The sequence below is a fragment of the Triturus cristatus genome, chromosome 7 (assembly GCF_964204655.1).
Source record: "Triturus cristatus chromosome 7, aTriCri1.1, whole genome shotgun sequence".
Classification (NCBI taxonomy): Eukaryota; Metazoa; Chordata; class Amphibia; order Caudata; family Salamandridae; genus Triturus; species Triturus cristatus.
In genome coordinates, this window is record NC_140590.1 from 720,998,466 (window position 1) to 721,015,152 (window position 16,687).

Here is a 16,687-nt window from a genome sequence, read left to right on the forward strand (position 1 = left end):
CTGGTCCCTCCGCGCTGCCGCTTTTCTTGTGCACTGCAGGAGTGAAATCTAGCGAGGGATCGAGAGTAGGGGTACCGAGCACGCCCCCTCTCTCCCGGGAATTGGGGCAGTCCCTCTAGCAGTGAAGGACTTCTTGTGGAACATTTCCAGTCCTGAGCCATCTTGGCGCTGCCCCTTTCATCCGGTGGCCAAACAGGAAGTGTCAGAGACGGGGAAGTCACAGAAGCAATTGCCGATCACATAGTACCTGGGAGCCCACAGTACCTGGGAGCACAAACTACCTGGGAGCACGCACTACCTGGGAGACCACATACCACCTGTAGTGGTAAGATAAAAGGCAAGCACCAGGTCGGGTTTCAACGAAGTTGCTGCACTGCATCGCCTGGAGAGAGCTGAACTGCGCCATACCTTCAAGGAAATGGCACAGTACTTATCTCTTCGTGTGCTGGCACACGTTGGGCGGCCTAACCCTAATGGAGGCGCCCTTCCGCCATAGTGCAAGGGTGTCTACATTGTGGTCAGGATAACTTTTGTACAGATGAGAACACCTTTCTGAACAAAAACTGTCCTTTCAGGCTATTTCCTCTTTGCAAAGAGAAAATAGCAAGGAGAAATACATATATTTCTCTTTGATACGCCAGCCTCAGCCAGGCACACCGTTTTGGAGTAAACCCATGGCTATCTATTTTTGTGAATATGGATTTGCGTCAGAAACCATGGGTAGGTGCACAGGTACACCCATGTACCACCCATGGAATGCCACCTGACTCAAAGTAACGGAAGATAGAGCAATGCACTGCATTGCCTTGTCTTAGAAAGCCACACAAGTCAACATTTGTGAATCCAAAAAAAGGATTTGGGCTAGGGCTGTATCAAAAAATGACACGACCCCAGTGCAAAATCTTTATAAATGTCAGCCAGGCGTTCTAAGACTGAATCTTGGCTTTCCCACTTACACAAATAATGTGAGCCTTGGAAATCCCTTTATCGCCATATGCTTCTGTTTCTTTCTGTAAGCTGCGATCATGCTAGGGGATATTCATGTCCTGCAGGGACATGAATGCAGGGTGAAGAATAAGATATATGCTTTTATTCAACCGCAATCACTCAGGGAAGGTGTGTGCCTGGTACCTTGCATTATAAGGAATAACGTTCCCCAAGAGAACATGCAGAGGATGTTGCAAGTCATCTCGCGGGCCCTTCCTCGTATAAAGCTGCTTGGCCTGCAGCCTCTGCCTATCTATACATGACCACCACCTTACGGTATTCGTACAATGCACACTTGGCGGTGCTTCATTATTACTAGGAGCTGATTCCATGTTTTTGGTATTATAACATAAATTACTGCTGTTCTCAGTGCTGACGTTATCACTGCTATTAGAATGCTGTCAGTGACAGCGGCAGTAGTGCTTCGTCGTGACACCGAGGCGCATTGGCAGCGGAGTGCGCTGGCACAGACGCTCCTCGCAGCGCTGGGCACTCTCTCTGCACCACCAAGAGCCAGGCGGAGGCGGTCACACGGCGATTAAAGTGGGATTCCACCCCTGCTGACGTCACAGGGGCGTGCAGGCGGCCGCGGTATAAGAGCTGTGGCCGTGCTGCAGCGGGCTCAGCCACAGCTCCTGGGACCGAGAGCACTGCAGCAGGGGCACAGCACAGCTCCCCAGCCAGCGGACGCACAGGCCTCGGTGTAAACTACAGGGACTGAGGGGGAGCTGAAGCGGGGACAGACCCTGGGACTGAGCGAAGGCTGCAGCACAGACAGATCCTGGGTCTGAAGGGAGAGCTGCAGCACACCACAGCTCTTAGGGCCTGGGGAGGCAGCACGCGTAGCGAGGAGCTGCAGTAGGGACAGCTTCTGGTGCAGAGCGAACACCTGCAGCACAGTTAGTGAAATAGGGAGGTAGCCTACAGCACAGAGAGCAGAAGAGACAGCTCCTGTGACTAAGGGAGTAGCTGAAGCATAGACAGTTCCTAGGTGGCAGCCGGGTTAGGGTGGCGTTGCAGCAGGCAGTTCCCCTGCATTGGCACACTACGCCGTTCCTGGAACTGGAGCAGGATAGACAGCTCCTTGGACTGCAGGGAGGGTTGCAGGAAGCTGGATGCACAGTTTCCGGAACAGCTCCCGGGGCAGAGATAGCGCAGCTCAGGGCAGGAAGGGCGCAGCTGCTGGGTGCTGAACTACAAAGGGGCGGGGTGCGCGCAAGAAGACACGCTGACACCCCTCGAGACTGGGGAGAGAGCCGAAGTCCCCTCAGGCCCAGCTCCTGGGACTGAAGTAAGGAGAGCGAGCGCGTGGGAACGGCTTGTGGGAAGCTCCTGGTGCTGAAACGAGGACAGAACGCGGGTGCGCGCTTGTGAGAGCGCGGGAGCGCGCTTGTGAGCCACCTCTTGGGCTGAATGAAGTACGGAGAGAGCACGGTGCGGGCTGACCAGGCAGTTCCTGCTGCTGAAGAGAGGACAAAGCGCGAGAGCGGCTTGTGGGACAGCTCCTGGTGCTGAAGAGAGGAGAGCACGAGAGCGCTCGTGGGACAGCTCCTGGTGCTGAAGAGAGGAGAGCGCGAGAGCGACTCGTGGGACAGCTCCTGGTGCTGAAGAGAGGAGAGCGCGAGAGCAGCTTGCGGGACAGCTCCTGGTGCTGAAGAGAGAATCGAGAGCAAGGTGCGGACTGACGTGGCAGATCCGAGTCTAGATCCGAGTCTCGCACAGAACAGGTGCTGAAAACACAAATACATTCATATTCAAAGAAAGACACGAGAAGGATCTCTGATCCCGCAGGTAAAAGGGAGACAGCGCTGAGGTGCTGAGAGAACAGGAGAGACTCGCTTGGGACCGCTCCCGGGGCTGAAACCACTAGTCCGAGAGGCGCGGCACGAACAGCTCCCGGTGCTGAACTAGGGGAAGTGCTGCAGGAGGCGGGGGGCGGAGTGCTCTGCCAGCGCCTCCTTCTGCCAGAAAGGACTCCCCGTTCACTCCCACGGAGGGACTCCACCACCTCCTTCTTTCAGACGACTCTCCCATCTGCCAGAGAAGGATTTGCCGCGATCTGAGTGATTAAAACCAGGCAACGCGGCGATCTCAATCGTCAGTGAGTGCGGATCCCATCAGAAGACTTCCGGCAGCCATGGGCCCCGGACTCGCGTGGATGTGCCTGCTGCTGACCCTCTCTTGGCCCCCCGGGTCCGGGCAGGGCTTTGGGCAGAGCCGGTTCATCTGCACTTCGGTGCCCGCGGACACGGACATGTGCGGCTCTATGCAGGGCACGGGGCCCACGGAGGACCTGCGTGGGACCATCCTGCAGCTGCGGGAGAGTGTGCTGCAGCAGAAAGAGACGCTGCTGAGCCAGCAGGACACCATCCGTGAGCTGACGGGCAAGCTGAGCCGCTGCGAGAGCCAGAGCTCCGCCGAGCCGGGGGCCAACGACGCCAAGGCCGGGCTCCCAGGGGCCAGGAAGATTCCACCCAAGGGCTCACTGGGGGACCTGTCCCGAGGGTCCGGCGCAGAGACCCTTAGCAGTCTCGGCCAGACCCTGCAGACCCTCAAAACCCGACTGGAGAACCTGGAGGTAAGAGCTGGGGTGCCCTAACCACCATAGCCCAGTTTACTCACCCACCTACCTAGCCATCCGCATGTCTCGCTACCCACCCACTTGGCTATTACTTTATGTCCACACCTGTTTGCCAGGGGCTGACTTGCGTATGCACCTGCTCTCTCCATCCTCATCTTCTTGGCTATGAGTCTCTGTGACACTCCAACTTCCCACAAATAGACCTACCCCTCACCTTTTGATTCTCCGCCTCTCTGTCTCTCTCTCTCTTCCTCTCTCACACTGCCCTCTGGGGTCTCTTTACTGGTCTATCTACCCACACAAGTCCCTGGCACCTCAGTATCTCTGCATCTCTCTTGCCAATTGTGCATACATCTATCTACCGTCTACTCTTCTGGGTGTCCCTCTACCTGTCTACTCACCCACCCGGTATCTTCCAGCACTCTACCCACCTGCTTGCCTCAGCAGGCCCAGAGTGCTCTGCCGAGTTAGGGGCTGGGTCCCAGGCGGGCGGTTAATGGCTGGTATAATCTGGGTCAGGGCGGAACTGGACTGCTTTGTCGTGATCGTGGATTGCGGATGTGTTGGGTCTGCAATGCACATTACAATCCAGCTGTTCGCAGTGTGTGCACGACTCCTCTCCCAGCCTGCGCTTGATGTCTCTCTCGCCTTCTTCTGTCACTAGCACACATGTTCTCTCCTCCTTTCTATGCCTCACCATCTGTCTTACTTTAATTCTGCCTTTGCTCTCCCTACTTTCTCCTTCTCACTCATTTTTTGCTTTCAAACTTTCCGTCTCTTTTACATTCCTTCTTCCTACCATTCCCCTGTGTCTTATCTTCTCCTGGCATCTTCCACTTATCATGTTTCCTCTCCCCTGCCTCCATTCTCTTGCCATCCTTATCTGTCAGTTTATTTCTCTATGCCTCCATCTAGTTTCGCGTGCCTATTGTCACCTTCTAATTCTTCATCGCTTTCCCTCACCCCTTCTTCTCTGCCCCTGGTATGTGTATAGCGTCCCTTCCCTATGACCCTTTCTCCCTGTCGCTCCATGGGTGCCGGGCGACCACCTCACTCCAGGTCATTGGAGACACTGCCCTCAGTCCAGAACTTTTCACTCACAAACCATTGATTTCAGGGGTGTTTCTCTAATTAGTTCAATGGAAGCAAAACAAGACTGCAACCCCCAGAATGCATTGGCGATAATAAAAAAAAGTCCAGGACCAGAACAGTGACTGTAATGACCTGGAGCAAGGTGATTACCCCCCCCCCCCCCCCCTCGTGTACTGCTGTCCCTTGTCTTCGGCATACTAGCAGAAATATACTCTTTCCCTCTCTTCATCCTCTCTCGTGGTTCTCACCGCCTTGTCTTTGGTCTTTTTTTCAAATGCTCCCCTCCTTCTCTTATCCCTTGCTTTTCTATAATGCTTTATCTCTCTCTCCGCCACTCCTTTTGATCCCTCACTATTCCCCATCTCTCCAGGAGTCTCACCCCCCCTCTCACCATGCTGCCATGTTCTTTGCCTCCCTCTCGACCCGTTCCCCTCTCCCCTCTCACTGATCTCTCACACTAGACTCATCTCTCAACTCTCACCTATTCCTCGCTCCTCTACTCAAGATTTCCCTCCCTACTCCTCTTCCTGCTCTACCTCCGCTCTCTCCCCTTCTCATTATTCTCTGACCCCTCTACTCCATCTCATCTGCGTTCCTCTTTATCTCTCCCGCACTCTCTCTTGCTCTCTCTCTCCTCTTCTCTTTCAGTATGCCCCTCTCCCCCTCCGTCCCTCTCCTCTCCCTAATCTGCCTCGCTGTCTCTTTTTCTCTTTTTCTCGTTGCTCCTTTCTCCATCTCTTAATCCTCTCAAGTAATCCCCGTCTCTCTCTATTCTAGCACCCTCACCTTCCGTTCCCTCTCTCCGTCTCTTGCTAACCTTTCTTCCTTTTCCTCTTCCTCCTTGTCCTCACTCTCACAACCGCCCCTGCGTATGTCTCTAGTGTGATCCTAACCTCTTTTTTCTCACTTTCCAAATCTTTCTTCCCTACTTGTTTCTTTCTTTGTCCCAATCACTCACTTTCTCCTTTTTCTGCCCTCCCTTCCTTTGTGCCTTTGGGCTGCACCCGGATCTCTCGCTCCCGCCCCCCTCTCTCTAACCATCTTGTTCCCTCTTTTGCGACTTCCCATCCATCTACGGTGCATATTCCCTCTTTTCTCCAATCTGCACCCATCGACCCCCTCCATCTTCACTCCTTCCTCTCTATTCTCATCACTTGAATGGGACTCTCTTCGCCGTCCTCACTCCTTTCCCTCTCTCTTATTGTGTGACCCAGCGCTACTACACTCTCTCCTATCTTCGCCTTGGTCCTCGGTACATCTCTTCTTATCAGTTTCCTTATCTCCTCTCTCCCTCGCGTGCTCGCCTCTCTCCTCCTCTCCATCACTCGTGGAAAAAAAAACATCCAGCCTCCCGCACTTCTCCCGATTCTAGGTGTGGCCCTGGCTGCCTTCCTCTTTCATCTCTTTCATCTCCTCCGTCCCTCCCTTCTGTTTTCGTCTCTGCTCTGCACCCCATCGCTCCTCGTCTCTCGTGCCTCCTCTCTCCCCTCGCTTTCCCTCCCTCACTACAGGACACAGAGAGGTTTTACAGTGCCCAGAGGCAGGCGGTTTGCTGGAACCGCTTGAATCCCGGAGGACAGTACACGCATGCTGCCCCGGGGCTCGCATTCTGGCTGGTGTTCGCTTCTCGAGGACACGCCGGGGCTTGTGGTCCCTTGATGCCCACTGAAGAAGCTGATGTAGGTTTTGCAATCTTCTGCTCAGACTCTCCTCTCGCCGTTAGACCCGTCCCTCCCTCCATCGCCCTTCCGCACTGTCTCCAGCTCAGACTCAGTCCCCAAGTGGCTCCTGCAGCCCGTTATCTCTCAGTCGTCACTATAGAACTCTTTTTTTCTTGCTTTTCTCTCTCGCCCTCTCTTCACCCCCTTTCTCTCCCCCTGAGTTTCCCGCCCGCCCCCTCTGCAATTCCCTCCATGTTTCCTTGCCACTTTCCCTCTGAATTTCTGTTGAAGCCCCCCTCCCCCCATGCCCCTCCCCTTTTCACTTCTCCGTCTCCTCCCCCTAGTCCTGCTCCGCCGGCCCTTCCTGCGTTTATCCCTCACAGTAGCCGCATGTTAACACCTCTTGCGGTTCCAGCGGTGCCTCCTAGAAGCCCGAGAGCTCCTCTTGGGCGTTCTTGGGGGGCATTTGCCTATGCCACCTGATCCGCTCTGGGTACCGCGCGGATCCCTGCCCTCCTCTCTGCCACGGGCTCTCTTAGTAGGATTCTGCCGGTGCAGCAGTGTGCCTTGATAGGTGCCCCAGTGCTCCTTGCCTGTGCTCCGTGTCCTTTGACCTGTGCCCTGGTGTCCTTTGACCCGTGCCACAGATTTCCTTGTCCTCTACTCCAGAGCTCTTTCACCTCTGCCGTGCCCCAGGGTTGTTTGACCTCTGCCTGATGTTCTCTGACCTCTGCCCCAGTGTCCCTTCACCTGTGACCCAGGGTTGTTTGACCTTTGCCCGGTGTTCTTTGACCTCTGCCCCAGTGTCCCTTCACCTGTGACCCAGGGTTGTTTGACCTCTGCTCGGTGTTATTTGACCTATACCTAGCGATCCTTTGACCTGTGCCCTGGTGTCCCTCGATCTGTGCCCCAAGGCTGCTTGACATCCACCCTAGAGCTCTTCATCTGTGCCCCATCGCCCCTGGCCTGTGCCCCAGGGTTCTTTCACCTGTGCCCGGTGTTCTTTAACTTATTCCTAGGTGTCTCTTGACCTGTGCCCTGGTGTCCCTCGATCTGTGCCCCAAGGCTGCTTGACATCCACCCTAGAGCTCTTCATCTGTGCCCCATCGCCCCTGGCCTGTGCCCCAGGGTTCTTTCACCTGTGCCCGGTGTTCTTTAACTTATTCCTAGGTGTCTCTTGACCTGTGCCCTGGTGTCCCTCGATCTGTGCCCCAAGGCTGCTTGACATCCACCCTAGAGCTCTTCATCTGTGCCCCATCGCCCCTGGCCTGTGCCCCAGGGTTCTTTCACCTGTGCCCGGTGTTCTTTAACTTATTCCTAGGTGTCTCTTGACCTGTGCCCTGGTGTCCCTCGATCTGTGCCCCAAGGCTGCTTGACATCCACCCTAGAGCTCTTCATCTGTGCCCCATCGCCCCTGGCCTGTGCCCCAGGGTTCTTTCACCTGTGCCCGGTGTTCTTTAACTTATTCCTAGGTGTCTCTTGACCTGTGCCCTGGTGTCCCTCGATCTGTGCCCCAAGGCTGCTTGACATCCACCCTAGAGCTCTTCATCTGTGCCCCATCGCCCCTGGCCTGTGCCCCAGGGTTCTTTCACCTGTGCCCGGTGTTCTTTAACTTATTCCTAGGTGTCTCTTGACCTGTGCCCTGGTGTCCCTCGATCTGTGCCCCAAGGCTGCTTGACATCCACCCTAGAGCTCTTCATCTGTGCCCCATCGCCCCTGGCCTGTGCCCCAGGGTTCTTTCACCTGTGCCCGGTGTTCTTTAACTTATTCCTAGGTGTCTCTTGACCTGTGCCCTGGTGTCCCTCGATCTGTGCCCCAAGGCTGCTTGACATCCACCCTAGAGCTCTTCATCTGTGCCCCATCGCCCCTGGCCTGTGCTCCAGGGTTCTTTCACCTGTGCCCGGTGTTCTTTAAATTATTCCTAGGTGTCTCTTGACCTGTGCCCTGGTGTCCCTCGATCTGTGCCCCAAGGCTGCTTGACATCCACCCTAGAGCTCTTCATCTGTGCCCCATCGCCCCTGGCCTGTGCTCCAGGGTTCTTTTACCTGTGCCCGGTGTTCTTTAACTTATTCCTAGGTGTCTCTTGACCTGTGCCCTGGTGTCCCTCGATCTGTGCCCCAAGGCTGCTTGACATCCACCCTAGAGCTCTTCATCTGTGCCCCATCGCCCCTGGCCTGTGCTCCAGGGTTCTTTCACCTGTGCCCGGTGTTCTTTAACTTATTCCTAGGTGTCTCTTGACCTGTGCCCTGGTGTCCCTCGATCTGTGCCCCAAGGCTGCTTGACATCCACCCTAGAGCTCTTCATCTGTGCCCCATCGCCCCTGGCCTGTGCCCCAGGGTTCTTTCACCTGTGCCCGGTGTTCTTTAACTTATTCCTAGGTGTCTCTTGACCTGTGCCCTGGTGTCCCTCGATCTGTGCCCCAAGGCTGCTTGACATCCACCCTAGAGCTCTTCATCTGTGCCCCATCGCCCCTGGCCTGTGCCCCAGGGTTCTTTCACCTGTGCCCGGTGTTCTTTAACTTATTCCTAGGTGTCTCTTGACCTGTGCCCTGGTGTCCCTCGATCTGTGCCCCAAGGCTGCTTGACATCCACCCTAGAGCTCTTCATCTGTGCCCCATCGCCCCTGGCCTGTGCCCCAGGGTTCTTTCACCTGTGCCCGGTGTTCTTTAACTTATTCCTAGGTGTCTCTTGACCTGTGCCCTGGTGTCCCTCGATCTGTGCCCCAAGGCTGCTTGACATCCACCCTAGAGCTCTTCATCTGTGCCCCATCGCCCCTGGCCTGTGCCCCAGGGTTCTTTCACCTGTGCCCGGTGTTCTTTAACTTATTCCTAGGTGTCTCTTGACCTGTGCCCTGGTGTCCCTCGATCTGTGCCCCAAGGCTGCTTGACATCCACCCTAGAGCTCTTCATCTGTGCCCCATCGCCCCTGGCCAGTGCCCCAGGGTTCTTTCACCTGTGCCCGGTGTTCTTTAACTTATTCCTAGGTGTCTCTTGACCTGTGCCCTGGCGTCCCTTGATCCGTGACACAGATTTCCTTGACGTCTAATTCAGTGTCCCTTCACCTGTGCCCCAGGGTTCTTTGACCTCTGCCCAGGGTTCTTTGACCTCTGCCCAGGGTTCTTCGACCTCCGCCCGGTGTTCTTAGACCTAGTCCCAAGCGTACCTTGCCCTCTGCTCCGGTCTACCATGACCAATGTCCGGGTGCCCCTTGACTTGAGCCCTACGGTTTACTGACCTCTGCCCGGGGGTCTTGACCCTCTTCCAAGGTATCCCTGGTGTCTGGACCTGTGTCTTGGTGTCCCGTCACCTATGCCCCCGTGCCCCTTCCCTTGTTCCTCGGCTCTCCTCGGCCTCTGCCCCAGGATTGCTTAACATTGATCACGGCCAGCTGGCATCCTCTTCCAGAAAGCATCCGCCTTGTGCTCTGAGCTACTTCGACCTAAAAGTCCCTGTGCCCATAGCTCCATGCCCCGTGGCCCAGGGCTCCGTCCCCAAAAACGCCCTCAGCCACTCACTTTCTCTGGCTGTTATCATCTCTCTGCCATCAGGACAAGCCCTTTTCCTTCGCCTGTCGGGCTGCTGCAAGTTCCACCTGACCTTTGACACACACTCTGGTACCCACAACTGCACAACTACATTTGAGGGAATATTAAATAGACATTTTGATATCCAGGCCATGGCCAGAGCGGCTGCGGGACTCGCTCTCTCCGATTCCACACCTCCTCTCTCATTCCTTCTCTCATTAGGGCCCAGATTCTGAAAGGTGGCAGCGCAGCACCCAAAGAGGGTGCGTGACAGGGAGAGATTGGGAGAGCGCCATATTCACAGAGATAAGGCCTCTCCCCAGTGCCAGGGCTGATTTCAGCTGCTGTGCGCAAGGCGCTCACCTTAGTGCCATAGCGCTTGGGTGTGTGTCTGAGTCTAGCCAAGGTTTTGTACAGGGAACCCTTCCTGTACAAAATACTACACCTAGACAATTTTAGAAGCTGTTCCTACTTTGTATGTGTGCGTCACAGTGCAGAACGCATGCAAAGCCCGAAAGCACAGATTAATGAAAGCATTTCTCCTCCATTTCACACTTGCTTTTCAGTGGTGTCCATTTTTGGTGGTAAACCCTTTCAACCAATGTTAGGGAATAGGATTCAGTGTCAAAAAGCAAGAGTGATTGCATGAGAAAGACCATGTACCACCCATGTGACACGTCCTTGACGCAAAGTAATGCAAAGCAACGTTTGCGCCGCTTTGCGCTACTTTTACATACACACCAACCCGAATACCAATTTGCGTTTGAGACGGTAAACCCGTGAGAATCCGGGCCTAATTCTGTCTTTCCCCTCACTACCTCTCCTCCCCTCAGCCCTATTTCAATTCATCTAACTTCCTATCTGCCCTCTGCATCCCTCTCATACTTTAGTCTTTCCCTTGCTTTCTGTATCTCTCTACTTGTGTGTCTTACAGCTCTTTCCATATTTGCCCTGTCCTGTGTCTTGTCTTCTCTTGCTACCTAATTCCATTTCTCTCTGGCTCTGTCTCTTCGTGCTGGGTATATGTCTCTTTTTCCCTCTCTCTATATCCCCCTCACACTTCCTCCTTTCACTCTTTCTCACTCCCTGCCTGTCTCTCTTTCAGCCGCCGTCCGTGCACGCGCCACATAGCAGCGGTGGGGCCGCGGCTGCTCTCTTTCCCTTATTTTCTTGCTGTCTCTCTCCGTGTCTCTCTGTCACGCCCTGTCCTTGTCTGGCTCGTTTTCTCTATCCCGAATTCTGTTTCTTTGTCTGTTTCTGTTTCGTCCCTTTGTCTCTTTGACTCTCTCTGTTTCGTCCCCGGGGTATCTGTTTTTCACTCGCTCCTTAGTTCATTCTTTTGCCCACCCCTCTCTCCTTCTGATTGTCTCTTTTTTCCTGCCCCATCACGCTCACGTCTCGATGTCGCCCTTGTGTCCTACTTTCTCTCTTGATCTCCCTCACTCTATTCTCCATTCCTCTATTTCTACTTCCTTTTGTTTCAGTATCTCTCGCTCCCTTTGGCTATCCTGCTGTCTCGCACTCTCTCGTCTTCTCTTGCTCCCTTGGGAGTCAAGCCCTCTCTCACTATAACTGTCTTTCTATCTCATCCACTCGATCTCCTCTTGTCTTTCTCTGTCTCACTCTCTTTTTCTCTCTCTCTCTGTCACTCGCCTGGTCTCTCCCGTTGCCTCTCTGCCTCATTCTCTCTCTCCTATTCTCTGTCTATATCCACTTGATCTGGTCTCTCTATCTCCTGGTCTCTTTCTCATTCTTTTTCTCTCTCCCGTTGTCTGTCTCACCCTCTCTCTCTGTCTTTCTCCCTTCCCTCCCTTTCTCTCTCTCGCTCTCTCTCTGTCTTTCTCTCTCGGGCTCTCGATCTCCTCGTCTTTCTTTTTCTTTCTGCCATGCTCTCTCCCTCGAGCGCGCATTCGCTCTGTCTTTCTCATTGTCTCTACCTCCCTTTCTCCCCGTCTCTCTATCTGTGTATTTATCTCTCACGCTCTCCCTCTGCCTGTCTCTCTCCCCTTGTCTTACTCTTTCTCTCTGTCACGGTCTCCCTCACGGTCTGTCTCTTTCTCCTTGTCTCTCTCGCAACCTGTCTCGCTCTCTCTCCCTGTCTCTCTTTCTCTCTGTCTCTCCCCATCGCGCTCTCTCTCTCTCTGTTTTACCTTGACTCTCTCTCGGTCTCTCCCTCTCTTTTTGTACCATGCGCGCCTCTGTCTCTGCCTTGTCTTTCTTTTTCTTTCTATCTGCCATTCTCTCTCCCTGTCCTTCTCCTTATCTCTCTCTGTTTTTCTCTCTCTAGCTCTCCCTCTGTCTGTCTCTCGCCCCATTCTCTGTCATTCTCTCTCCCTCTCTCTCAGCGCACTCTCTCTCTCTCCTCGTCTCTCTCCAGCTCTCTCTCTCTCACTTAGCTCTCTGTCTCTCCCCGTCTTTCTCTCTCTGCCTTTCTCCCCATCTCTCTCTGTCTTTCTACTTGTCTCTCTCGCTCCACCTCTCTCTCTCTTTCACCACCTCTCGCTCTCTCCCTGTCTATCTCTCCGTCTCTTTCTTTTTGCCTCTCTCTCTCTCTCTTAGTACCACGCGCGCCTCTGTCTCAGCGGCAGTCGGCCAGAGCCGCGCGCCGCGTTGTGTAATGTGATTACAGTGTTTGCCCGGCAATCTCTCAGTTAACCCCACTCCTAGCGGGAGGCCTGGGATTACTGTCACCGTTAAGTACCAGGTGGTAATGTTGTTTTATCCACAATCCACTTACCCGACGTGTTCCCCCCCTTCTCCCGCCGCAGCAGTACAGCCGGGGCAATACCTCCACCCAGACCAACACCATGAAGGACCTTCTGCAGAGCAAGATCGAGGACCTCGAGCGGCAGGTGCTGTCGAGGGTCAACAGCCTGGAGGAGGGCAAGCTGGGAGGCAAGAACGACAGCGAGCAGCGGGGCAAGATCGAAAGCACCCTGACCTCGCTGCACCAGCGCATCTCCGACCTGGAGAAAGGTGAGTGTGCTTTCAGAGACGCCTATTGGCTGTTGAGTCTGGCCTCTACCAAGGTTATGACGTCATTGGTCTGTAGTGACAAGGAAGAGCTGAGAACTCCGGCGTCAGCATCATGGGGAACGTGAAGAAACCACAATAAATAGAAATCCACAACCCAAAACGAAGAAACAATACAAAGAAACAAGCATTTGCAATGCAATAGGTCTCGCATTTGCGAGAGTTTAAGCTATAGGCATTGTAAATGACAATGCCTTTTATTTATCTGTTTTGCTGATTAATACATAAATAAAAGGCATTGTCATTTACAATGCTAATAGCTCAAACTTTTGTAAATGCAAGACCTATTCAAAGAAGCGGCCGTTTTTGTCCCGGGCTGTTCGGAAAGTTAAAGCATGCATGGCAAGCGGAATGTTGCAGGGAAGCATGTTGTGCCTGCAATAGGAGAAACTCATTAAAGAAAATAGTGCTTACAGACGAAAAAAGAAGTACAGTGTAACAACCGAAGTAAAATGACTTTTCCTTATGGGAGGTTATATATGAAGACGCTGGCCCTAAGGAGGGACTAACAAGTCTATTAATGAATCAGAAGCCAGCATTTATAAAGGAAAATGACACAAGACAATGAAAAATATGGACTGAGAGTGGGTGGGTCTTCTATTCCGTACTCCAATACAGCATGCCTCACAGAGCAGCGCATGCGCAGCCCTGGCTCGACCTAATTAGGTAATCATGAAGGAAAAATAAAGAACATTAAAGCAATGTCAATTAAAAAAAGTATTCATTGAAAAGGTTTAGGATAGACCCTGCCAGTAAATAACCCCAGATGTCATAGGGGTTGAGGCAACCAAAGTTGTATGAGTAGGACGATTTTCCCCCCACAATTGGTGGCAGGTGTTTCTGCAAGAGTTGTTATGAGTCGAGACTTATCGCAGACTTTGTAATTACGTTTGACTGGAGTCCTAGGGAGAGGCGGCTCTCAGAGCCACAAAATGGCGGCCTTGGCTAGATTACTTTCTAGAGAGTAACATACACGTGTGGCAGCGGGTCCAGAGGGAAGGGTTCCTGCCAATAGGCCTGCCACCGTTTAGTGGAGAGTTACTTGCGCACACTTACGTATCCATCATATGGGGATCAACATAGTAACACATTCTTGCAGCACCTATGGGGTAATCAGGAAGGAAACAGCGTAGCTTGGTGAGTAAGACTTGGGGGCGGGGAGCATCAGATTTCCCAACAATCACGCTGGCATATAATGTTAAAATACATTACAGGACAAGCAGGGCACACTCGAGAGGCATAAGAGGCAGCTGAAAGGGGGACGAATGACGATTGCTAGGGGTACTAAGCGAGAGAAAGTACATTATTTTGTGACATCACCAGCATTTTTTAAGTCTTTGCAAACAGAGGGAGGGAGAGCATGTGTGTGCGTTTTTGTCTGTGTGTATAAATTCCTGGAGAAATCTGATTGACACCTCACCATACAGGACTAAAAGCACCTGTATCCAACTATTTATCGTAAATACATTTATCGGGGGTATGTAAAACCCCAACCCCCCTAGCCCCCCACCACCCCAAGCTACGCCCCTGCAAGAAGGCTCATTTTTTGGGAACTCTAAAGATTTTCTACATTGGGGTTGGTAATTTTAATTGTAAAAGAGTGCACCACAGGGACATACATTAAATGGACCTTTAGTCTAACCTCTACCGAAAGCTCTGTAATATATGGCCCTTCTAAAAGAAAGGAATCCTACGTGTCTCAGCTTGCCCTTCAAATATTTTAGGGTCCTATCCTGCAACTCATCCCAGAGAGGCAGGGTTCCTTGACATGCTCAGTCAGCTTAACAGGTGTATACTGTGGATTGGCGGTCAGTCCGCAACATAACAGTGACATCACCCCCTGTCTATGGGAGCATCAGACTGTTGGCCTCCTGGTCCCACAGTCTGTTCCAACATATTGGAGTAATATGGCAAGGGAGGAACATAGCCAGGATTCATTTACTCAGAATGGAGTCTGACCTTCTGGTGCTCACACATGAGACACAGAAGGAGAAATGCCCACTCATGTAGGGTGGGTGCCTTAGGCATGGGTCCTTCACCGGTCCCGGTCACCAATGTGAGTGACCTTCTTGTGGAACCACTCGTCCTTTTTCTGCCAGCAAAGGTGACTTCTAGCCTCCAACGAAGATGGGAGAGAGGGGTGGGTCATGGGTGTTAATCTAATCATCACAACGAAGGACAGGTCCAGAGCCTGGAGCCTCATCTTCTCTTGTTCCAGTTGTCCATGAAGTTTCAGTTATCCACGAAGAAGATGTGGGGCCTGGCCCCTGTTCCTTCTGGCCTGCTTATACACACTCAGGCTGAGGCATGCCACGTTTTAGTGGTACACAGTGCTCTACAGTCTCTCTCATGAGCCTGCCAAAACTACCCCTTGGACAGCACTCTCTTTCCCGCAGCTGAGACATCCCAGGGCCAATCCCCAGTCTAATGGTTTGGGAGCCTGACTGAAGAGCAGGTTGCCCCTGGCATGGATCACTCAGAGAGCTGTCCTAAAGGACCTCACCTTAGGAGTTTTACCTCCAAGGCTGTACCCTGAACTGCAAGAGACTCATCAGCACTCAAGCAAGCAAGGGAGACTACTTCCTTTTGGTGCCGCGCACCCCCATCAGCCAAATGGAGTCTGGTGCTCAGGTGGGGCGCAGGTAGAGCAGTCACCTGGGTGGTATGTGGAGGGGAAACACCAAACAAGTTGAGGGAGGAGCAAGGAGTATCCCCAGGCATTACGATGGCGGTCAGACGAGCGTCTGACTGCCATCACTGTGGGATGGAGACAGTCCCACATGTAGTTGGTGGATCCACCCGCCATATTATGAAACGACTGCCGTGTAGGCGATTGGAAACATGCAGTTTTCTATTGCAGCTTGTGCTGCAGCCCATAAAAGGGCTGCAGCACAAGCTGCAGTAGAGAAAGGCATGTTTGCAAACATCCATGCATGTGGTGCCTAGCACAAGGTGCATGGATATTTGGGGGGACCACATGTGCCCACCTGGCCACATAGCGGTGATCGATGGGGGCTCTGCTAGGGGCCCCCAAAATCCCTTTCCAATAGCCTTTCCATGGAGGTGAGGCTGCCATGAAAAGGCTGTGGTAAATGGACATCGTAATCCCTACGATGGTGTCTGCACAGGCACTGCCTTCATTGTAGGGATTACTGTCCCACCACCGTCCAAATGGGCTCTTTGAGCCTGTGGGAGGGAGAGGTCTTTCTCCCTGCCCGCTGCGCTCAAACTGCCGGTATCTTAATCCGGCAGTCGGACTGTTCCCCTGCATGTCGGGTGAACCACCACCGAGGGACTATCGGTGGCGGTGCCGGACCGCCCAACATCATAATGAAGGCCAAAGAGTCAATGTAGTTGCAGTTGGTAGATATACAACCTGGTGGCCCTTGTCTGCTATTAATAGCTATGCTTTATGACAGGCCAGTACCTCTGAACATCTGGTAGGGCAGGCATGAAGCCAGATAATATTAGATTCAACCATGTTTCCATCTTTCATACAGATGCTCACTTTTCATCTGTGTTGTTTCTTCTCATTCAGTCTTTCATACTCATACCCAGTGTTCTCTACTCATCCATGGCCTCTCCACCCATCCACTGCAGCCCCCTCTCATGTCCAGGACATACCTCTCCCATCCAGGGTCTCTCCGTCCACTTGAGGCGTCTCCATCTTACATAGGATTGTCTCTCATATCAAGTTATTTTCTTCCACTCAGGGTGACCCCCAGCATCTATGTTTCTCACACTCCCATTCAGACTCACCCTCTCTTTCCGGGGCTGCCTCTCACATTTAGCTATCGCCCCTTCCCTTTTG

General features: G+C 53.1%; 1 protein-coding gene across 2 annotated transcripts in view; it reads left to right on the forward strand.

Annotated features, from left to right (window-relative positions):
- Positions 1-1,627: 1,627 nt before the first annotated feature.
- The window catches only part of NPTX1 (neuronal pentraxin 1), a 60,424-nt gene continuing 45,364 nt past the window's right edge, over positions 1,628-16,687 (forward strand). The window contains exons 1-2 of one of the 2 annotated variants that reach the window (XM_085617421.1): positions 1,628-3,565; positions 12,612-12,819. In XM_085617421.1, the coding sequence (XP_085473547.1) occupies positions 3,125-3,565; positions 12,612-12,819 (649 nt within the window). In that variant the 5' untranslated portion in view covers positions 1,628-3,124. The remainder of the gene's footprint in view (positions 3,566-12,611; positions 12,820-16,687) is intronic. The other variant, XM_085617422.1, reaches the window with a different exon arrangement.